The sequence below is a fragment of the Podarcis melisellensis genome (genome assembly GCF_964234715.1).
Source record: "Podarcis melisellensis genome assembly, chromosome: 10".
Lineage (NCBI taxonomy): Eukaryota > Metazoa > Chordata > Lepidosauria > Squamata > Lacertidae > Podarcis > Podarcis melisellensis.
Window position 1 is genome coordinate 58,805,650 of NC_138542.1, and position 25,168 is coordinate 58,830,817.

The 25,168-nt window shown below is 40.1% G+C and overlaps 1 protein-coding gene across 27 annotated transcripts in view; it reads left to right on the forward strand.

Annotated features, from left to right (window-relative positions):
• CACNA1C (calcium voltage-gated channel subunit alpha1 C) overlaps nucleotides 1-25,168 on the forward strand; it is a gene marked incomplete at its 5' end in the record, with an annotated part of 525,599 nt that overhangs the window by 289,934 nt on the left and 210,497 nt on the right. For all 27 annotated transcript variants that reach the window (XM_081926667.1, XM_081926694.1, XM_081926693.1 and 24 more), the window contains 2 exons: nucleotides 14,649-14,788; nucleotides 22,279-22,418. In XM_081926667.1, the coding sequence (XP_081782793.1) occupies nucleotides 14,649-14,788; nucleotides 22,279-22,418 (280 nt within the window). The remainder of the gene's footprint in view (nucleotides 1-14,648; nucleotides 14,789-22,278; nucleotides 22,419-25,168) is intronic.

Sequence of the window (25,168 nt, forward strand, 5' to 3'; positions counted from 1 at the left end):
TGCAGCAGTCTTACCAATTATTTCTACAATGTTAGTCTAATGTGGAAATTGTTATGCATGCCAGGTTACCATGTGGCTCATTGTTAATGGTTTTTAGACCTATTGAGGTCCTGTAGTTTGCTTGACACAGCATTTTATAGGTGGATTTTATTTCAGGCATGTTATGTAGTGATAAAGACAGTTGTGTATGAACAGCCTGCTTCTTCCTGCCTGTTTTCCTTCTATCTCAACACACAGAAACTGCAGATAATTCCCGGGGATTCATATGAAATTGCCAGTTAGGATGGAAGGGTAGAGAAGTACCGTATTTTTCGCCCCATAGGACGCACCGGCCCATAGGACGCACCAAGTTTTTTTGGGGGGAAATAAAGAAAAAAAATTATTCCCCCCCGGCGCTTGTGGGGCCGGCAGCGGGGAGAAGCGCTCTTCTCCCCACCTCCCGCCTGCAGACCAGGTCCGGGGACAGCGGGAAGACGCACTGCGCCTGCATTCGCCCCATAGGATGCACACACATTTCCCCTTCATTTTTGGAGGGGAAAAAGTGTGTCCTATAGGGCAAAAAATACGGTAGTTCATGAGCCTCCTGCTGCACAAAAATTAGTGACAGTGTGCCCACATCATCTCTTCCTTGGCAAACATGTAAATCGGGCATTGCATGGACCTAGAGGTTTCCTTGTGTGATAGGAATCCCTGAGGTATGCTCTGATATTGGAGATAATATATAGCAATCATCGCTAACAGCCATTGCTTTATTAATTACCATGGATGTTCTAAGGTAAAACAAGTGACCTGGTTTGCGCATCACATTAAACCATAGTTGAAAATAAACAATGGTTTATTTTCTTGTTTTGTTTACCCAGTGGTGCAACAGTAGCAGACGGGCCTGTGGAACTGTTGAGCAGTATGCTGCTCCAGTTCGTTAAACCATAGTCTGACATGTGATCTGTACCAGTGTACGATTTATTTCCCCACCCCCCTTGCTAGTGGTCTTTTGCTTAAGTATAAGAATAGCAGTTTACTTAGATTTATTCTAGGGTTTCCTTCCTTAATGATGGTGTTCCACAGTACTTTGATTGCCTGTGAGTGGTAGGTTCAGTTTGGATAGGTGTCTTCCACCTATTGCTGGCTTCTCTAAGGCTGACGTTCTTAAAGATAGGATGCCCTTATGATTCACTATAGTAGTTTAAACGGAACATATGAGCTCATTAAAAAGGTTAGGTAGATTAACCCCCAATTTTGTATCATATGGGAGCATCCAAGAGACCTGTACTCAAAAGAACATGAGAGCAATGAGCCAGACCATTCCAGATGACATTTATATACTCATCAACATCTGGAATGAATTTAGTCTCTCTCTAATCATCAATGTAAAATACTAAGCTGTTCTTTTGCTTTCTGTTTTCCATATGACAACCCTAGCTAAACTGAGTCTCTAATACAACACAGCTAATGGCATCCATTACGTGTAATTGAACTTTTTATTAAAGGAATGATTGCAGAAAGAAAAACTAATTAGAATTAAAGAAATTTGTCTGGTTGCTCTGTTTTATCGTCTTGTTGTTGAAGGCCAATTGAATGACAGTCTAAATTGTTTATCGTGCGTCAGCATCTCAGCACGGAACAGGGTGGCAGGAATAAGAGAGAGAGAGAGAGAGAGAGAGAGAGAGAGAGAGAGAGAGAGAGAGAGAGAGAGCGCAAATCTGTGGGAAACAGAACAGGAGAGACAGCAGATATATAAAATATTGGGCATGTGCACTAAAGATCAATAGTTTTCTCTCCAAAAAAGAAACATACATTTAACTTATATGCCACCCTTCATCAAAAGATCACAGGGTGATTTACAATATAGAACACAAATGCCAATACATAATATCTATACAATATAAAAACTAAAGTAGTTATAATTGTATATAAATACAGTAATAAGAAATAATATTATACAATAAAATGCACACCCTCTCAGCTCTTACCTCAGCTCTTTCCTTTTCTCTCTCGGTCTCTAATTGTGAGACACCTTCACTGCCTCTCACTCAGGGTTATTCCACTATATATCTGCCACTCTTCTGTGGCACAACAGCTTTCCATTTAGTTTAATCATCATTAATATGTGTAATATCTTTTTCTGTGTCTAAGAAGCTGAGAAGCTGAGGGTGGTAAAAGGAGGTGTTATTCCAGTTTGTTCGCATAGGAGCCATGTGAAGTAGGTTAGGCTGAGAGGTATTCTTGAGTAGCCCCAAATCAGCCAGCAGTCTTCATAGCTAGCTAGCATTTGGACCCAGGTTTCTCTGCTCAAATCCAACCTATAAGTGGTTTGGTATAACAGGGGGAAGACCTCTACCTGACTGGTCCCTTCCTTCCAGGTCTTAAAGCCTAAAATCTTTGATTTGTCTAGTGGAAACCCTGATTCTGTTTATTTACATCCCTCCCATGCCACCCTGAAACTAACAACTTGTTCAGTTCCCTTCTAACTTGTGATAAGTTTCAATTTTCCTAGTGAAAATCAGAGAATTAACATCTTAAAATTATGTCCTCAATAACCATTGTTACCAACTATGGTGCAAATGCACAATACAGCCTTGATATTGATGCTATCTCTAATACAATATTTCGCCTGGTCTCTGCAGAAACAAGGGGTGTGTGTACTCTGCTCATTTTGGAATAGCCACTGAATTCTATCTGTTTCTTAGCAAATCTCTACCATTTCCCACAGTTGTGAGCCATTTCTTCTACATGCATAATTTTCACTGAAGTTCCTGAAGGTCTTCAAAACTTGGTTGAATTGTAGCTTATAAAACATTTATCAAAAACTAAAAAAAGAATGTACATGTCTTTGGCTTCTATGTCCTCAAAGTGCCCCAAAGGCACAATAAATATAACAGCTTTACTTGCTACACCAATGGGATTAAGTAAAGGTATTACATTTGTCTGATCCTCCTAATCTATTGCAAGGAGTCAGAGTTTGAAATATAATAACCATTGTGTGTTTGACTGGGAGATAACAGTATGATAAAAAAACATTTGTCTTGTACTGGCAACAAGACAACTAGATTTGTACATGACCTAAAATGTACAGTATGAAAAAGCCATAGAATGAACTGGAGATATGTACTGTATGGGAAAAATGTCCAAGAGGGTGCATTTTTTATGCTGATTTCCCTGCAAGATTTTTACACACATACAAAATCAGATAATCTGCTGTAGTTTCTTCTTCCGCAATACTAATTCAGTGTGCCACATAAGAAGCCTAAATACAAAAACAAATAACTAGGAGTGGGATTCCACTAAGAAGCCCCACCAACAAAAGTCTGTGCAAGGATTTCTGCTTGCACAATGAGGCTTTCCCCCTCTTTCCTGTGCGCCCCCATTCCCCCTTAAATTGGCTTGAGGGAGGGGTCAGCACATGGGAGGAGGAGATTAGGGGTTGTTCCATCTAGCAAGTTGAAATGCTTCAACAGTTGAAATGATAGGAAGAGCATAATGTTGAATTTTACTCTTTATTTTTGTCCTACTTCCCATGCTCTCTTACTCAAATTGTAGTAAGAAATTATTGTTGAGTACTCTTCTGCTCAAGGCATGTAATTTAGTACTTCTGTCCTCAGATGCTCATACAATAGCCGAGATTTTTCTTAGTTCTGCTGATTTGTAAATGAAAATAATTGATTGCTGTGGATTCTGACTGGATTTAGTTGGAGGGGTAGGATGGGAGTTTAGGACAGTGTAAGTGAAAACACAGAATATGGCCTCTAATGTTCTTCAAATGAATGTGAGGTGAGGCCTTTTAAATCCCACTCCCTTTGCCAAAGCATTTGTCAGCCTGGAGCTGTTGTGTTGTTTCAATTTGTCATGAAGGAAATCTGCCAACATTCTTAGCGAATGTTTCCCCATCCGGGAGTGACCTCTTCACACTCAAGCATAATTGCTGGTTGGCTTGCAACTTTGCCAATTAACACTGATTGTTTAGAATGTGCAGATCAGCTTTCTGAAATCAAATTTTTAATAACTCAGAGCTTATACAATAGAAGGGAAATAGTACTAAAGCTTTATGTGGGTAAGGAAGGAAGTGCCCTGCAAATAAGCCTGAAGATAATTAGGTGATTTGATTCATAATTTGGAAATCACTTAAGGAAATATCGCTTGTCTGATCAGCAACATTACTAAACTATTAAAGCAATGTGCTTTTGTTTATATTTGACTTTTTCCAATGGTAAAAAGAGACTTGTGATAGCTAGCAAAGAGAAAGGCATTAGAATCTCTCGTTATCCTGAACTACTAACTATATGAATTAATATGGTGGTCTTGTGTCAATGAAATCTTATTAACCTTCCTATAAAGCACCATTTGGCTAAATTAAATTGTATTGTTTAAATATTCACAGGCAATATTGTTGTCCATGATGAAGCATCCACAACCCTGCCTGTCTTGCTTCCCCTTGACTTTTTACTGTTCTGTTCTTATCTCATGCATTGTCTAAAATCATCAGATGCCTCACATCTGAAGGCAGGAGTTAACATAGCAGCACAACACTACTCCCTGCTTCTTAATTTCAAAATGAGAATAAGCATGGCTAGAAGGGCAGATTTACGGGGACCCAGATTCCAATTTCCACTTAGACTGCAATAAAAACCCCATTTACTTGGGACCCAGCAATTACAATAAAACTTACTTCTGTGCAGACATGGTCAGAATTGTGCTGTTAGCCTGAAGCTCACTGGATGACTTATATCTGTTCATGGTGTTTTCATGAAAATAAAATTATGTATGTTGGCAGTGAAGTGGGAGAGAAATAATGTATGTCACCCCAAGTCTCTTGAAGGAAAGGTGGAATATATGAGGGTAATAACATAAAGGGGGGAGGAACAGTTTTAATCAATTCCTAATTCAGTTTACCAATTCTCTCCCCCACCCCCTTCTATCATAAATTAGCAATTGGGTGAATGGTTCCCATGTTTTGACATGCTGGGAACTTGGAATGGACTTCCTCAGAAGGTGGTGGACTCTCCTTCATTGGTGGTTTGTAGCAGAGGCTGGATAGCCATCAGTCATGGATGCTTTAGCTGAGATTCCTCCATTACAGGGGGTTGGACTAGGTGACCCTCAGGCTCCCTTCCAACTCTTCAATTCTATTATAAATAAATGGTCTTGCAAGTGAAAGGGATGCTGGTACTGCTGGTACTATGATGGTGAATCTGTTAGGACATCTCATTTTTCACTCCTTCTAGTTCTGTTCCCCCCCTGTCTGCAAGGAACAGCATGAACAGAATGCTAAATATGTCCTTATATTACTCATGGAATGGAAAGGTCACTGGAATGAGGAAAAAAAGACCCATGCCCCTAGTACAGGGTGAATGAATGAAGCTTTAGGGTTCTAAGATAACCTAGAGATTTCAAGAGGGGAGAGGTTACCAAAACCAACATAAATTACATTTTATTTATAAATAACCCCTTGCCAAGACAGTTGCTCTGCTCCACAGAGACAATCGCTAGGGAAAAATCTCTACAGATTAAAGTCATAAATTAAAATATAAAATACACATGAACATGATAAATAAAACTACTCCTGAATTATCAATAAAGGAATGGATTGAGTTGCAAACCCAGTAGGGTAAGCCTTCTGGCACAAAGACTCTGACCAGTTTCACATGTGCCCATTTTGAGCCGCTTTCAGACAGCCATAGCAACAGTTAGAAAGACAGTTTTAAATGTGCTTGTATCAGGTTTTTAAATCAGCTGAAGGTCATGTAGGAAGGTGGGCTTACAATCGCATTGTGACCTTGCTGTGATATTTATGCTAGGAACACAGGAACCAGCTGCCTTTTACTGAGTCAGACTCATGGTCTTTCTAGCTCAGTATTGTGTACACTGACTGCAAGATTTCAGACAAGGGTCTTTCTCAGCCTCAGTGCCAGAGATCAAACCTGAGACCTTCTGGATACAAAGCATATGGTCTATCACTGAACTACCATGTAATTTCTGATACAACAGCTCTTGATTGCTACTTGGTATTCCAAGCTTCAATCTGATGGTTCCAATTGAGCCTACTGTGAACCTACTATGTTAGAAACATATTTACAAAATTTTTGTAATTCTAACAGTGTGAGTTCATACATTGTAGACTCATAGGGTTAGTTGTCCTACTCCTGGGAAGAGTAGCACTATAACTGAGAAAAGGCAGAATACAGTGGTACTTCAGGTTACAGATGCTTCAGGTCACAGACACTTCAGGTTACAGAATCCACTAACCCAGAAATAGTACCTCGGATTAAGAACTTTGCTTCAGGATATGAACAGAAATCGCACCGCGACAGTGCAGCAGCAACGGGAAGCCCCATTAGCTAAAGTGGTACGTCAGGTTAAGAACAGTTTCAGGTTAAGAACGGACCTCCAGAAAGAATTAAGTTCTTAACCCGAGGTAAAAGGTAAAGGTAAAGGTACCCCTGCCCGTACGGGCCAGTCTTGCCAGACTCTGGGGTTGTGCGCCCATCTCACTCAAGAGGCCAGGGGCCAGCGCTGTCCGGAGACACTTCCGGGTCACGTGGCCAGCGTGACATCGCTGCTCTGGCGAGCCAGAGCCGCACACGGAAACGCCGTTTACCTTCCCGCTAGTAAGCGGTCCCTATTTATCTACTTGCACCCGGGGGTGCTTTCGAACTGCTAGGTTGGCAGGCGCTGGGACCGAACAACGGGAGCGCACCCCGCCGCGGGGATTCGAACCACTGTCCTTTCGATCGGCAAGCCCTAGGCGCTGAGGCTTTTACCCACAGCGCCACCCGCGTCGAACCACTGTCCTTTCGATCGGCAAGCCCTAGGCGCTGAGGCTTTTACCCACAGCGCCACCCGCGTACCACTGTATAAAAAGCAGAGCATTCACATATACTGATTCATATGGAATTTTGGAAAATATATACTGTAGCTGGGTGGCTGAGGGAATCCTGAACACAGAGTTGATATTTGAGAGATGTTATCTTTTTCAGGTTGGTACAACAGAAATCATAAGGGGCTGGAGAAAAAGAGTATGGATCCCCAGGAAAGACTAGGGGTGGGATTTAACCCTCTAGCAAAATTATTGTTACCCAGAGGGTCATTGGTGGTGGGACAGGCATCTGCCCCTCCCCCCATGGGCTCTTGCGGATATACAGTAGTTTCCCTGGGAGCATGATCTCTCCATTTACTTACATCGGGAAGGGGTGGTGATGGAGTACACAGCTTAGATCCATGTGAAAAACAAGCACAATCCTTCCAAATCACTGTGATTGTAGTGTCCAGGGGAAATCATTCTGATTAAGGCCTAGACCTATAAGTCGCAATGAAAGCTCTTGCACACCACCTCTTCTCTTGAGCTTGATTTTGTGTTACTGGTATGTTTTTAAATGCAGCTGACATGCAGTATTGAGGGTGGTGGGCACTGGAGCCCACAGAGTGATGCAGGGATTTATGGAATCTCTGATCCAACTGGAGGCACTCTGTTAATGGCTCAGTCTGACTCAGGCATGTGAAAACCTCATCTGCATCACCCTTATTCTCCTTGTAATTCAGGAACTATTCAGAGTCATACTATATGATACACATATTTGCAAACGTTTGTTTAGCATAATCATAACATTGTGTTTTTCTGTGTATATTTAAAACATCTTAGATGCATGCCTAAAATATATAATGTATGTAGTAGTACCAAGACTTTGAGGAGGACAGATTCCTTAATGGTTCTATCAGAATTCTCTTCACACATCCAGAACAGAAATAAGAAAAGATGAAAGCACAGGGCACTTTTGTTGTTGTTTAAAAGTTTAATTAATAAAAATGATGAGCCAGAATGTTTTATGTCTTGTATGCTTATCTCATTTGACTGCATCAGTGAACCCAAATACCTCTGCATGAGGAGCAGCAAACTCATTTGAGTCATTTAGGGAGGTGAATGAAACACGATACACTCCATGATGATCTATTAGATGTGGCTGTCATACCAAGGCAGATTTGATTTAAACAAATTCATCTGACATTCTATCCCATAAACAATGGTAGATGTGGCAGGTGATCTCGATAGGGCTGAAAATGGTTGTTCTAACCTTGGCAAATTCTTGCAGGGCTTTGACAGCAGCCTTTAACAAGAGGCATTAAAGCATTTATTCATGGGATCTTCCCATACCACTGGTTTGGCTTACTAGGACAATTGAGAATGTGGGTGTCATGTAATCACACTTACCATGTGTGTGTGTGTAGCCATTTCAGGAAAAACAGTAATAACTCAAAGGATTGTCTCTTCTGAGCTGATTCAGCTAAGGAACAAGCTATATGTAGTTGTATGTAACTTTATACAGTGTGTTTAAAGAAAAGAAATCCCATGGGTGAGAATATGCTCAGAGACACCCTGTTCCTTAATTCTAAGGGCCAGCTAGATGTGATGCTAAATGTGTAATTAGATAGCAATTATTTTCTAGTTAGAAAAAGGAAAACATGCTGAATTCTCTTTCAATTTAAAATAAAAAATAATAAAAGAGTCTGCCTCGTGCTGGTATATGCACAAATGAAAATGTCTCCTTAGCAATGAAGTATGTTCTGGAAGTAACCCAATATCAACAAATCTGTCTCAACATCTGCTTTATAGAGTTGATCCTATAAGTATGCACTTCTGGCTCCATAGTGCTAAAGGTCAATGTTATTAATGCTAACTGCAGCCTTGGGTTAACATATTCACACAGTAAGGATATCCATGTCATGGATTTGTTGATAACCATAATCCAGAAAGAGCCTTTCACTTATGTTTTTCATAGGTTTTTCATATCACAGTTTCCTCCATTTACAGATTATTATCTCTGAGGAGAAAATGCTACACTGCCTGCCATTCATTTCTTTAAAAAAAGAAAAATTGGCTGCTGATACAAGTTGCCAGTGGGCTTATTTGCAATATTCCCTCTATGCATTTTGTGAAATGCTGGTAAAGAGCAAGGCTATTTGGCTGAACTGGAGGCTGGATTCTGTTTGGAGTACATGAATCAACTTTCAGGTTATGCATTAAAATCTAAAAAAACTCAAAGAACAATGATTAGCAAATATGTTTCATTAATTAGCACACTCTTGAGCAAGAGTTGTACACACACCATTTTAAGCAAGCTGTTTCAAAATTGAAACAGCTTTCATAACAGTGCTCCCAGTTTAATCCTGTCAATAGGAACTTCTAATGCAGTGGTTTTTCAGGAAATTGCCCAGCTTCTCAATCAGATTAGATTAGCAGTTTTTGAAAGAACAGTTAGAATAATCTCTTTTCAATATTTGATGAAGCAGACTCTGGTCCATGAAAACTTATGGCATAATACATCTGTCAAGGTGCTACAAGACCCTCGGTTCTCTCTTCACTAGAGAATAAGATCTTGTCTACTTTTTGCAACCTCCAGTTTAAGTAAACAATGATCATAACAGACAGTAGACATTGTGTGCAGAATTCTCCAGAATCCCAGAAACCCACCAGAATATATGAGAAACTACTAGCTTTAGGTCAGGAGGTCACAGATTTTTAATATCACTATAGTGGAAATAGGTGTCAGAGGGTATATTTCTCTATATTTATAATCCTACATACATTACCCAATTCAGGGGAAGAAAATCCATTTTCATGCCAGCTTTAACTGTTATGTACCTGCTGATTTAACCTCTGTGGTTTAGATTACTACTTGAAAATCCACTGAAAATGGGATTAGCAAAAATGGGATTAGATTAGTTTTTTTGTAATGTTTTTTATTATTATTTCCTTTTATAATGTATATAAAACAGAGAAAACAATGATAATAGAAAAATATTTAAAGATGAAAAACTAAACTGTAAAATAGATATATAGAATGAGTAGCTGCACATGAGTTAAAATAACAAAGTCCAGGTAAAGACTAACAGCTTTATCAGATCATCAAGTATTGTTCCAGATTTGCTAGGTTTGTGACAAGGGTTGTCTTGAAAATGAAGGTTCCACTGTATATAAAAGGTGTCTGGAGATTCTAGCCCATGTCAGAATCTTAAATTATGTGTAATCTTCTCAATTGTAGCTATATTCCAGAGTGAGTGGTACCAAACATCCAGTGTAATATTTGGGGCTGTTTTCCAGTGAGCTGCAATTACTATTCATGCTGCCAACATAATATATAAGACCAAGCCTTTTGACATTGTTATAATAAAAAACCTAACATTAATTTTGGACAATATTTTCTTTGGTAATATTTATTTCTGTCAAAATTAATTTCCAATAATCTTGCACCATCTGAAATTCCCACCATAAATTATAATATGTACCAAGTTTATTACAACCCCTCCAACAATTAGGTGATATAGAAGAAAACATTTTTGACATTTGCAAAGGAGTGTTATACCATCTGTGTGATAATTTTTACAGATTTTAATGGTTGTGCTTCCTAACCCTGAAAATAATTTATGTGCCAGTGGATGAGATGATTATTATGTCCCTAAAAAGATGGTGTGGGGGGGAAATATGGTACTACATAGGGGAGAGAATTATAGGGTTTGGCTGTTAAGGCTTGGAAAGTTCTTACAGTAAAGCAGAATCAAGACTGACCCAAAACATTTTGATGCTTACGATATCCCTTTTCATATACTGAAGTTGATTGGACTGGTGTTTGAATCATAATTTGACACTGGGATGTGACAGTTTCTTCCTGAGAGCAATAGGCTAGTTTAGGAGGCGCAGGGCAGACTGCCCTCCAATACCTCAAACCGTCCCCCAACATTTGCAGCCTGAAGCAGTTGCCTCACTCTGCCTAAATATAGGGCCAACCCTGAGCTGAATCCTTATAATCTTTGCCAGATTGAACAGGCAAAATGGACTGAGTGACATCTGATGCTGTAGAACACGTAAATTTCCTGGAAATTATTATAATGTATATTGATTTGGCATTTTCATCCACTGCACCCACACACATTTAGTCCATCCTCCTAGATTCATTATGTATTCAAATATATTAAAATCAATTGTGTAGTTGATATGATAGTGGAACAGAGCAATTGCACAATGAACAAGGAAGGAAAGCTAACACAAACTGAATAATGGAGGTACAGGGGCTCAGTCTTGGCTCTTACAGCTTTTGGATTGTTTTTCTCAAGAAAGGAATATTGAATTTGGAATATTAAATATGAAAGGCTGAACTTCATGTATTAATTTTAAATAACCATCTATTTCTTGCAGGCCTCTAGTAGGAATACATTGCAGATATACAACTTCAATTCATTTTAGCAGGATTCCCTAGAAGTAGATTGCATGCACGTTGTTAGAAAAGTAGCTCTCAGGAAGTATTAAGCTCCAGGTGATGGGTGGTAAAATTATTCATCTTGCAAGAAATTTAATAATAATTGTAAACCAGCCCTCAGAAATGTCCAAATGTTTGTACTTAGGTCTCAGCATTTGAACATTAATTATATAGTGTTTGAAGTATTTCCAGGGATCATTGCAAGTTGAAGAATTTTACCACCTGGAGCTAAATGCTTCCTGAGAGTTAGTTATCAAACTGAACATGCTCCCAATCTACTTCTGGGGAATCTTGCTAAAATTATAGTATAATTGGGTGGACAATAAGGATAGCCTCATGACTTTTTTCTGGAACATAATGGGAATATTATTAGCTTGCATTGTTCTGCTTAGAAAGAGTTTTAACCTTAGATGTATGACATAAGTTGAGGTAATGGCTTCTTGTTTTCATATTATTTCAGATAAAGAAAGTAGCACTGTATGCCTACAGAGTGGCACTCAGCCACAGATAATTGTAGCATCATCATCATCATCATCATCATCATCATCATCTATTATTTATACCCTGCCCATCTGGCTGGGTTTCCCCAGACACTCTGGGCAGCTTCCAGCAAAATATTAAAATACAATAATTAATCAAATATTAAAAGCTTCCCTAAACAGGACTGCCTTCAGACGTCTTCTAAAAGTCAGATACTTGTTTATTTCTTTGACATCTGGTGGGAGGGCATTCCATAGGGTGGGTGCCACTACCAAGAAGGCTCTCTGCCTGGTTCCCTGTAACTTCAATTTTCGCAGTGAGGGAACCGCCAGAAGGCCCTCGGCGCTGGACCTCAGTGTCCAGGCTGAACGATGGGGGTGGAGACGCTCCTTCAGGTATACTGGGCCGAGGCCATTTAGGGCTTTAAAGGTCAGCACCAGCACTTTGAATTGTGCCCGGAAACGTACTGGGAGCCAATGTAGGTCTTTCAGGACTGGTGTTATGTGGTCTCGGCGGCCACTCCCAGTCACCAGTCTAGCTGCTGCATTCTGGATTAATTGTAGTTTCCAGGTCACCTTCAAAAGTAGCCCCACGTAGAGCACATTGCAGTAGTCCAAGCAGAAGATAACCAGAGCATGAACCACTCTGGCAAGACAGTCCATGGGCAGGTAGGGTCTCAGCCTGCGTACCAAATGGAGCTGGTAGACAGCTGCCCTGGATGCAGAATTGACCTTCCCCTCTATGGATAGCTGTGAGTCCAAAATGACTCCCAGGCTGCACACCTGGTCCTTCAGGGGCACAGTTACCCCATTCAGGACCAGAGAGTCCTCCATACCCACCCCCTGTTCCCCCCAAACAGTACTTCTGTCTTGTCAGGATTCAATCTCAATCTGATAGCCGCCATCCATCCTCCAACTGCCTCCAGACCCTCACACAGGACCTTCCCTGCCTTCACTAGTTCCAATTTAAAACTGGAACACAGATGCATAATATGGCAGCTTTTCTACTGGGCCTGAAGAGCATCTGACTTAGCCAAAGGTTTAACTATGTGTTTCTAACTATAGAGGCTAAAGTGATGAATGTGATTTTTAAAAATTAAATCCATTATTAGATCAGTCTATTGGGCTGTTCTCATCTCTCTCTCCTTCCCTCCTTCAAACATGTATTTTGCTTCCTCTTTCTCACATTTTTTCTACTGCAGTGGTTCTCAAATTTTATTCTGGGAAGTTCCCTGGAGTTTATTGTAACCTTATGAGGGGTTCCTAAATTAAAAGATTAGTAGTAGTGAACAAGCTTCTCTGAGGGACTATGGGTCAATAAACAGCTTCCCATCAAACATGACTTACTAGCAGGTGGTAGTTAGACATGTGAGGTTAGCAAGATCCTTAAACTGGTTTATTTAAAAATGGGAAATTTTTATAAGAAAACCAAATAAACATTCAAAACATCCTGATGTAAAATAAATCCTAGCAAATAAATCCTAGCTTTGGGATTGAGGCAGTTAGTTAAAATGTTTTTTTTTTCTTTTCTTTCCCCCAAAGTGTTCTACTATTGCAGTGTTTGTTACACTGTCACCATAGTCCTCATTACTGTATAAACATTTTAATTATGACCTTTCCTTTAGAGATAAATATCTGTTTTCTATCTGAACCTCTGGTCACCAATCTCTCTTCCTATTTTCCCTCAGAGGGCTCTCAAACGAATTCCTAACTGTCATTTCTAAGGGCCTCTGTCAGCAGCACCTGCTTTCTTCCCGAGGTTCTAAAAGGGGTTTCCCTCACTCAGTGCAGGGCCCCCTCTTCTCAGAAGCCTGAGAAGGATTCCAAGTTACCTCACAACAGATAATTTCAGTTAAATGTCAATTTTATAAACCACATACAACTTTATAATACATTCACCTAAATACCAGTTACATAACAATGCTGACCCAAAATTACAGTTTACAGTTTAACTTTAGTGCCTGTACATTGTGCTACATGCCAACATGCTCGGATTAACATCAGAGAGGGCCCTGCTGCATTGTTCTTTCTACAGTCTGAAGTTAGGCAGGCAGCTATGTGAAAAAAATCCTTTATTGTTATAATGGTACCGATGTTATTGAGTGTTCTCCCCAGAGAGGCCTGCCTGGCTTCTTCATTGTTTAGCCTTCCTGGTTAATGATACATTGCTTTTAAGAAGGCCTTTGTGGAGAGATGGCTAGTTGATTAGTGGGCACTGATGTTTTTCCCTTGTACCTATCTATTAGGTAGATCAGTATTATTATCTCCAGATAATATAATATATATAATATATAATATATATAATAATGGTTTGTTTTTGGTTTGGTTGATGATAAAAACAAATAAAATGACAAATCCTATTTAGCTAAAAAACATGTTTAGCTGGTTCTGGATGCCATATGTTAGATATTCAGTTTAATTTACAATTGTTCTTTGAGCTTGTTTCATTATTTGAAGTTAGAATAGTTTAATGGGTATAGATACTGTTTTTCTGTGGTGATTCTGATGTGTGTAGCTTGTGAGCTTATCTAAAATGGGGAAAGTCAGTGTCCTCACACTGGTCTGACCAGTGTTTTCCTGATACAGAACAGAATTTCAAATCCATTGCAAGAAGATAGAAAGGAGAAGGGGAACAAAACAGACTGGCCCATTGATTTGTAAGGTTTGACACCATATTGACTGAGATGCTGCTTCATTGTCACTAGGCCCAGACCTGTAGTGTAACCTTCAAGAAAGCAGCACACTGGAGATTCCAGTTTAGGACCTAGTGAGTTTAGGATCACACCAAATGGTTGTCCTGTGAAAAAAGATAGTCATCTCCATCTTGGAGTCCCAGCTCCATTTCTCATAATGGTGTATTATTGCAATTTCTGTACTACATGGAATTAACAACACTGTTTCTTGTTTTCTTTTGTCTTTTCTGCAGGAACGAGTGGAATATCTCTTTCTCATAATTTTTACAGTGGAAGCATTTTTAAAAGTAATAGCATATGGACTTCTCTTTCACCCTAACGCTTACCTCCGCAATGGCTGGAATTTACTAGATTTTATAATTGTGGTAGTAGGGTGAGTATTCATGGTTTATGTATGTGCTTTCTCTATTTAAACACAAAATGGGAATGAAATATTGTGTCTGTATGATGAAATTAAATACATCCTACCTTTTCGGGCAGGGCTGTGGTGCCTTTAACAAGTGCTGCACATACAGAAATCTGGCAGAAAAAGCTTTTCCAATTCAGAGGTTGAGGTGGCTTTTATAATCATCAAAGTTATCAACATTAAGGATAAACTTAAGTTTTGTTGGGTAAAATAAGCCTTCTTTGAGGCCAGAATTCACATGACATGGAAGATGTGTGACAGGACTTCCCTAACAATGTTTTACAGTATTTGTTCAGAGGAGGTTGTGGTTTCTGATTGGGGTTGCAGCTCTGAAAAGTGGCTCAAACTTTTCTTCCAACCTTTCCCTGATTTAGAGTAAACTTTGGCTATTGCTTCTGATTTGTTTGGAAAGAAAAAAAAATCACGAGCACCACTTTGGGTGACATGGCATACCAAGGCTTTTGGTTTGTTGTTCCCAGTGCAGTGAAGTGAAGACTTTTGAGCAGCATGCACCACCAGTACACTGCTCATTCACACTAAATCTGAGTTAAACAATAACTATGTTTTCAAGTGATATGGAAACCAGCCATAGCCAAGCGATCATGTGATGAAACCACATTTTGTATTATAATTTGCACAGATTTAGCTTAAATTAGGTTAAAGTAAATTAATTAGCACCTAACTTTCAAAGCCAGTTTTCAAAATACATTATTTCTAAGAGAGAAGATAGGGTAATAATGACAGCAGTAAATCTATGTGGAGCTATTAAATGAAAAACTGATCACAATCTTGGCATAAGTGCCTCTTCTGCTATAAGTGGGTCTCTTCAGTCATACTAATGAGTAATGATGACTGCATAGCTACTATAGACCTTTTGTCCCCTATTACTGTGTAGGCAATTCTAGATAGTAGTTCCTCCAGCTCCAGCACAGGATGAACCTCAAATAGGGATTATTTGACAATACATGGCTTAGCAGTATGGTAGCTAGGGTACATTGATGTGCCACCTGTGCTAATTTGTATTTTAGGGATATTGTCTTGGTGAGTTTCCTCACATACTCCTGCCCTTTTTCATGTTGATGCCAGCTGACTGACATCAAGATTTCCAAACAATAATTGATTCCTACTACTTTCCAGTATGCTGTGGAATCTCTAAAAGGGATTAGTTATGTGCAGTATAAAAAGCATCACAGCTTTGCAGTGTTAATTAATTTGAAATAATCATGGAATCAGAAACACCCTGAAACCAATTCACTAGCTGTTTTAGGTGACAGATAATCTCAGTGAGCATGCATGCTTATTACTAAAGTAGGGCATCTTAATGAGCTTCCAATGGGTTGTATCCAGTGTTGTCCTTCTGTTCATTAAAGGCTATTTGGTCAATCAACTTCTTCCATGAATGGAAGGAGAAAGAGGTGATTGTTTGCAAATTGACCCTTTCTTGTCAGCTCCCACACATGAGTTGCCAATTGCTGTATAGCTCAGTTGGTTAGAGCATGGTGCTGATAGCACCAAGGTTGCAGGTTTGATTCCCCTACAGAATAGCTGCATATTCCTGCATTGCAAGGGGTTGGATTTCCAACTATTATATGCTATAACTCTATTATTCTATCTGACAAACGTGGGAACCATGGCACATGGAAGGCTTTTTAGGTGCCCTTGGGCAGGCGACCCAAACACTGAACTTCTAGATGATCTCTGTGAAATGGCAGCAGCAGCATTTGTGTGTGCATGTGTAAAATAAATATTTTATGATCTCCACAATCAGGATGAGCAGAACATAACTGATTGTCCATGGTAAGCATAAGGGTTGTTGGAGTATATGTGTCTTTCTCATTTTGTGTTATGTCATGCTCTCCATGGCAGCCATTTTATGTTATGCCACACACATCCATAACAGCTCTTTTGTGACTGGTGTCCCTAGTACTCTCTTAAAATTGAAAATGTGCTCACCAGTCCAAAAAGGTTGGCAACCCCTGACCTACACTGTCCTAGAGAATTCTCTGACATTATGGTCACCAAACAGGATACTATTTGGTGCACCACCCAATAAGGGTCATAATAACTCAATAACAGGAACACCTTTGCATAGTTTCCTTAGGGCCTGGCCTGATTGAAGGCCCAATACAATTATCACACCGCTTCTGATCTCAGCCTTTCTGGACCTCAGCTATTGACCAGTATTACCAGCTGTTGGTGCCACTCACAGCAGTACAAACATTGTGCCATCAGTGAGCCTGCCTAGCAGGGATGCTTTACTTCAAGTTCTGTTTCAGAAAGAAGAGACTTGTTTGCTTACGTTAGCAATATGAAACTGTACCGAGAAAAAGGAAGAGTAAGAAATGCAAGAAATGGATCCAGACCCAATTATACCCTTCTGAAGGAAGACACACATTTGTAGTTTTGTAACAATTATCCTTGCACTGGGACAAATGCTGCTTTTTTGGTAGCTGCTTTTTTAAAAAATGGATTTAACCTCAGATAATTTATGGCCTTTTTACAATTGAACCATTAAATACTGCTTTGAAGAAAACGTCCCTTTGCACAGGTTTCTGTCATTAAGCTGTATATAAGTGTTACTAGCTGAGCGAAGGGATCAGACGTCGGTCTAATGAGACAGAAAATCTTGAACTGGTTATCATAGCCAAAACACTGCTTTACTTTTAAAGTTTGTTTTTCTTTTCTTCTCAAAAATGGATAACATTAAACTGTAGATTTAAGATCTTAAGAGGACACAATTTAGTTGTAAGAAAACAGACTGATACTGTTTGGTGCAAGCATGGACTTAATATTACAGTATAGACAAAACTAATACCATGCTTTTGGAAAGATGATTAGCCATACATTTAACAACAGAGAAATACAGCAGAGACAGTTATTCACCCACTAACTCAGGGATATTAGTAAGATAATTATTAATTATAGCCGATCCTCTAGAGATCCTTGTGTGTAGAGTCTGTAGGGCTTGTAGATAAAGGGCCCCAATAAAGGTAAAGGTAAAGGTACCCCTGCCCGTACGGGCCAGTCGTGTCTGACTCTAGGGTTGTGTGCCCATCTCACTTAAGAGGCTGGGGGCCAGCGCTGTCCGCAGACACTTCCGGGTCAAGTGGCCAGCGTGACAAGCTGCATCTGGCGAGCCAGCGCAGCACACGGAAACGCCGTTTACCTTCCCGCTAGAAAGTGGTCCTTATTTATCTACTTGCACCCGGGGGTGCTTTCGAACTGCTAGGTTGGCAGGCGCTGGGACCAAGCAACGGGAGCGCACCCCGCCGTCACCCAGGCCCCAATAGTAGAGTTTAAATCTTTGTAATATAGCAAAAAGTCATTTCAAGCTGGTTCTATTTTGCGGGTGGGATTCATTCATATGCTGGTAAAATTGGGTTGTTGTAAGTTTTGTTTTGTTTTGTTTACATTGTTTTTATACTTCTTTATTGTGATCTACCCAAATAACTGTATGTTATTGGGCAGGTGGCGCTGTGGTGTAAACCACTGAGCCTCTTGGGCTTGCCGATCAGAAGGTTGGCGGTTTAAATCCACATGACGGGGTAAGCTCCTGTTGCTCTGTCCCAACTGCTGCCAACCTAGTAGTTCAAAAGCATACCAGTGCTTTAGGTACCGCTGCGGTGGGAAAGTAAACAGTATTTCCGTGTGCTCTGGCTTCCGTCACGGTGTTCCATTGCACCAGAAGCTGTTTATTCATGATGGCCACATGATCCAGAAAACTGTCTGCGGACAAATGCCAGCTCCCTCAGCCTGAAAAGTGAGATGAGCACTGCAACCCCATAGTCAGCTTTGACTGGACTTAATCGTTCAGGGGTCCTTTACCTTAACTTTATGGGATGGCATATACATGTTGATACATATATAAATAAGGTGTGTGTGTGGCATCTGTAGTTATCTGTGTAATCTAATTATATCTGATAAATGCAACCTGACTCTTTTACCCTCAGCCCCAACAATGGCCAGCCCTTTCCATTGGCCTGCCTAGCCCCAACCGCCTTTCCTCTCTCAGACTCCATCACTTTGCATAGTATGGGATGTTGACAGAGAATTATACCCTCCTATTGTTCTATTATTTGTTTAGTAATCACCTTGGTTTCGCCTCATTGATTCATCTTCACTTTTATTCCCTTTTTCCTAATGTGAAGATTATAACTGAGAGCAGAGACTTATTTAAGATTTTTGTACAGCACCTAGGAATTTCAGGCATAAAAGAATGTACTTTGGGCAGCAGCTCCCCAGTTTTAGAAAGACCTCATCAGCAAGGCTATCACATGTCCATTGATTTATTTTCAGCTTCGGGCAATGACCTTGTTTATTTTCCCAGGCCTTTAAAAATAATTCTATTAACATTTCACTGTGGTTTTAGGATGTTGTTTTAGCTCTGTGAAGAGAATTTTGTGACTCTGTATTACATTTGATGCTTGTGGCTGAAATTGTGTTTCCCTCTGGTCTGTTATTGTTTTGTTTTACAGAATCTGGGGGCTGCTATTTGATTGGTTTTATTGGATTGGGGTTTTAGGGCTTTGACAACAGTGTCACTCAGCTGATGGTATGGCTTCCATCATTGAAACGAGGAGGGAAGACTTTGTCCACAATTTCCACTACCTCTGTAGTTCTAAATCTTCTCTAGGGGGTCCCCCAACCCCCTGAAGCAGATTTGAGGTGAGTGAGAGTGGGACGGGGAGAGAGAGAAGAATCACTGAAAATTGTTGCTCTCCTGTTCCACTTTACCATCAGCTGAGTGGCTCTATAGAATACAACCTTTAATTTTTTGTAATTGTTCATTGCCTAGGTTATGGGTAGGCATAAGAGGAACTCAGTTTCACTCTCTTTGTTTCTAATTTTTCCAGTCTTAAGTTCTCTGCATTTCCACATATATTTAGCATTTTTTAAAAAGTCTTCATGAAAATATTTCTGCATTTAGATACGAATTTCAGACAAATATACACATTTTTAAAAAGCAGTTTCCTGTTATATAATGCATTTGTTTAGTCTATTTTCACTACTAAATGCATTTTTATGCACACTTTACCTCAGTGTATGCCTCAGTATATGTTATACATATTGGCTGAAGAATTGCACTGTAAAATTTGGAGATTGCAAATTTCAAAGGATGGCTGTGTTTCAGTTCACATGTTCTTTTGGAAAGTGCAACTTAGTTAGCTTTGCTTTTAAATGCAAACTGAATTGAATTTCTCCTCTATCACAAGTTATGGGATGACTGATCATTGCGGGGGGAGGGAAATAAAGGAAAAGCCACTGGAAAAATACCTAGGAGATATTGTGAGTGACATCCCATATTTAGCTCATTTGTTTTCCATGTGTGGAGGAGAATGAGTTCCTTTCAAAATACAACAATGGAAGATGGATCATCTTAAGGAAAATGGAAAGCAGCATGTCTTCACAACGAGAGACGATTGAGATGTATGACTGAAAATGAGGCTTCTACTCTTTTTTCATGATATGCCTAGTGAGGGAACAGTCACCATGATTTTTACTGCAGGAAATTTTGAAAGAATGCTGTGCAGAGTGTAAGATGGGTACACTTGCATGGCTGGGAACAAGCTTTCCCAGGCTGGGAACAAGTATTTCCATGTGATGCAGAGACTGCACAGAGCAGATGAGAAGGGATGTCTCCAACCATAATTGGACTATAGCAAGGATCTTCCATTTGACAGTCCACATTACATGTTAACATGAGCACAATAGCTAATACCACCCTGGGCTTGGCAAGCTTCCTTCTATGAATTTGCGGGCAAGATTCTGGTTTTGGAGAGATTTTAGTAAAGCTGTAAAACACTATCAGAGAAACCTTTTGCAGTGAACTCTCCTTCACAAGCTCCCAGAGGACTGGGATGACTGCAGACACGTCACTCATCATCTGGTGAGAGGATTATGTTTAGCAGAGGAGCAGAAATATTTGAATAGGAAACAGAACACGTTCCTAATGCTTGTTCACTGGACTGTAAGAAATATGCAGAGCCAAATTTGGCATCTGCTGTCTTTTTGAGCACCATCTAATTACAAAACAAAAAACCCAAAATTTTTGTGCAAGATTATTCTAATAATTCATGAAGGAGATTTATAACTTTAAAGGTGCTTTAAAAGCTTTATGCCTTTTGTCCTTACAACAACCCTGTGGTGTATGCCATTATTATTTCCCTTTTAGATATAAGATAATTCTAAATACATTTACTTGGCAGCAAATCCACTGAGTTAAGTGGGACTTGTTTGCTGATAAGTATGTTTGAGATTATTCTAAGGGTGAGCAAATTACTATAAAACTCTTTAGTAAACTGAGCAAGTAACTGAACCAATTCCTTAAAGGTATTTTATACATTTTACTCCCTGGTTTTGAGAGCCTGTAGTGTCTAAGCATATGTGCCCATCTACTTTCTGTGTGTATTCAAGTCTTCCTTCTCATACACTATTACAGCCCAATGTATTTACATTAATTAATATGCTAGTAACACCAGAGAGTTACCAGTGTGGTGTAGTGGTTAAGAGCAGTAGACTCGTAATCTGGTGAACCGGGTTTGTGTCTCCGCTCCTCCACATGCAGCTGCTGGGTGACCTTGGGCTAGTCACACTTCTTTGAAGTCTATCAGCCCCACTCACCTCACAGAGTGTTTGTTGTGGGGGAGGAAGGGAAAGGAGAATATTAGCTGCTTTGAGACTCCTTCGGGTAGTGATAAAGCGGGATATCAAATCCAAACTCCTCTTCTTCTGAAGGTGGCTGTGAAGCCCTGCAATCCTTAAGCCATTTCGGAGCCCAAAGAGCAGTTGTGGGTTGCTATTAACTAATTTATTATCTGATTTATGCCTAATTATATTTAAGTACATAGTTACATTTACTCAAATGTAATGCATGCAATTTTTGGCCAAATAACGTCATGAAAATTAGTGTGTGCATTAAATTTGATAGTTCATTGCATTTGAGTAAATACGGTATTTAATGTTTAACTTTGAACACTATTCCAATAATTGCTCTTTAGAGACTTTTTGCTGATGCGCGTTATATTCACCAGCAAATACTTTTTTGGTTTGAAGGTTTTGAAAATTGAGGTGCACGTTAGACTTGATGGCACATTACATTTGAGTAAATATGGTATTTTTTGGTCCCTTTTAGGGCAAAGCACTCACAGGGCCCCTTACATAAAAATCAATAGTAACACAAAAATATAGCATACATAATACTTCAATTAAGTATTCAGCTATTCCAGATTATCTATCTGTAAACTGAAATGTGAAAAGGGTGAAAAGTAAAGAGCAAATGGTTGCATTTATGTGCATTTTATAGGCAGATTCATTCTCCCCCCCCCCCCCATTTTTCTCTTGTGTTCTTTGCAATATATGCAATATATTAAAAAGCTGCAGTAATTTTTCTTCCTTTTATTTTTATCCATGCTGTCTACTAATCATTTGTTTCCTCTTTCCATTTTCTTCCACCCAAGGCTTTTTAGTGCAATTTTAGAACAAGCAACCAAAGCAGATGGGGTAAATTCGATAGGAGGCAAAGGTGCCGGATTTGACGTCAAAGCACTTCGGGCTTTCCGAGTATTGCGTCCCTTACGGCTGGTATCTGGAGTTCCTAGTAAGTAACTAAATCCAACTTCTCTCTCTCTCTCTCATTGTTGTTGGGTTTTTCCAATAGATGATGTAAATATTGTGAGATGCTGCTGTTGCTGAAAGAGATGTGTACTAAGATGTCCAAGCACTTGACATAATGGATTTCAGGGTGGAAAATAAAAGAAGGGGCAAGGAATATACTGCCCATTCTTCTGGTTACCCTTAACACTTATAAAGAATAGAATCCAGTGTGAGACAACAGAGAGGGAAAGATACAGGCAGGTTTTATGAGAGAGGAGTTGTTGCACAGGCCATATGTGATTGAGCTATCGCTAAATAATATGAGGTAATAGATCAGTTTAAAACAACAAGAAATGAATACATAATCAATGTATTGAAACTAGTATGAATTAAGTCAATATAATAACTGGATTGCTGACTCTGAAATAGATGTCTGTTAATAATCTCACATATGGCTGGCTTGATGAAGAAGCTCTCACAGTGACTTAAATGCCTGTTCTCTTGAATGGCAATTGTATTCCCCTGCGTTTGCCAGAAGGCTAGGATTCTGATCACATCTGGACAATCTTTTGTAATGACGTAATATGATAGAGATATCATTTCCTGTGGTGTGCACACTTTGTTGTTTTTTTGTCCTAGTTCCATGCCATGCCAAACAATGGATGGGGGGAGAAACACTGCAATAACTCCATAAACCTGTGACCAGAGCTGTGTACTCATTGTGAGAAATAATGCCTCCATCTGGGATGGTGTCAGTATCCAGAAGGGTGCACCAATGCTCCTATGCATCGGTTCCCCTGGATGCAGGTTTATCTGATGACAGCAGCTGGGTCTGGGAATCCACCTCCATCTTTAAATTTTACACAATCCTCTGACATGATGTTAAATGTACGTGTTCTCCCCCCCCCCCTGGGATTCCTGGGACTGGCATGAGGCATTACTATGTGGTGTAGCCAGTTCATGTCGTTGTTATGTGCAAACAGCATGTCTAATGTGCTTTGTAGGTAAGAGGATCCACATATATGAGAGTATGAATTCATTTTTTGAAGGTGACACTATGATAGACTTCCTGTCATAACTTTGATATTTGAGGAATGCCAAGAAAAACAATTATTCAGCCTTCCGCAGATGTATCTTTTTAATCAGCTAGCATTATTACATCTCATGTGCACATGGGTGATTATTAAAACTGCATGTTTTTATAGAATTTTAAGATTAGCAACTAAATAAGTTAGAATGTGGGCCTCATTGAAATGCTTCTGCAGGGGGAGAATTGTGGTTTGAGGGCCCGACCCCCGCGAAGTGAAATGAAGACACAGGGACACGTGATATAAGGTTAATGGGCTAGAAAAGGCCACAACTGACTTCCGGAGGCGGCGCAAAACGGCAATGGCGGTCCTCTTTACCCAGTGAAGAGGGGCTCCGCGAAAAAGGGTCGTCCGCTACGGCAAAGCGGAGACCCATTAAGATAAACCGCAGGCAGAGCGAGCCTGCGGCCGTGGGACTCGGCGGGTGCCAGAAGCCCCCCCAGAAGCGAGGAAGGGACCTCGTAAGAGGCTCCGGAACGTGAAAGGGGGAGCGGCGCTGTGAGTTCATCGCTCTTTTCGCGGAAGTGAAGCCGCGCTGCTGCTGCTGATGAGCGTCGACCTTTCTTCTTGAAAAGTATCGGAATTGGCTGCAAATTACCCGTGAGTAAGGGGTACTAAAGATTGACTTAAATTTATTTAATTCGGCTGAAAACGGGAGGCGAGTAACAGGAAGTCCGTCTCCCGACCCTGCTAATCAGAGCAAAGCAAAGAATTTGATGTGGGCTGAAGCGCTTAAAAAGAGACTTTGAAAATAGTATGAAGGGGCATCAATAGACTGTGTTTTTAGAAATTAAAAGGAATGAAGGATTAAATCATTTGGTTTATTTTGCTACGGAACCTTCCCCCTACTGTGGAGTGACGTGGAGTTAAAGGGGACAACCGAGCTGTCGGGCTGCCAGTGTTGCAAAGGAGAACTGTCAGGCTGCTGAAACTTCTTCTGAAGTATAAATTGTTGCATGGATGGATACATTATCGCTTTAATATTGATACTGGAACCTTTCTGTCACCTTGTGGCACTATTTTGAAACAGAACTATCTGGAAACCTCCTTTTTGAGCTTGGGGATTATAAAAGTTGATAGGAACTTTGATGGCGGAAAAGAAACTTTCCTTCTCATGAAACACACCCCCCTGGTGGATTTGCAGAGGTATAGAGGCCTGGGAACTGTATTATATCGAGATTCTTTGTGGTTTAATTGTTTACATTCTGGACTTGCCTTTCTCATGGATTGAAAGACTACTTGACCTTGAACAGAGGCAGCTGGGGAATGAGCGGCCCAGGGAAAACAAGAGCAGCCAAAGCTAAGGAAGCTAAGGAAGCTAAAGAAAAAGATAAGAGAGCTGGGCAGCTTGTTCAAACAACGTTAACACATCAACGTAGATCCTCTGTACCAACTGTGCTGACGGCACAGGAGGGAGAAGTTGAAACGCTTGCTACAGAAGAAATGGCAACTGGAGGAACTGATCCAGTCTTGAAACAAATCTTGGAACAATTGGCACTTTTGAATAAGAAGGTGGACGATCAGTCATCTAAAATTGATAGAGCTACATCTACTATCAGTAAGTTATCAGATCAGGTTTCCCAGCATACTCAGGCCATTGAGAAATTGCAAGGAGCTACGGCTGAGAACTATAAATTAGCTGCGGAAGCCAATCAAAAAGCTGAGC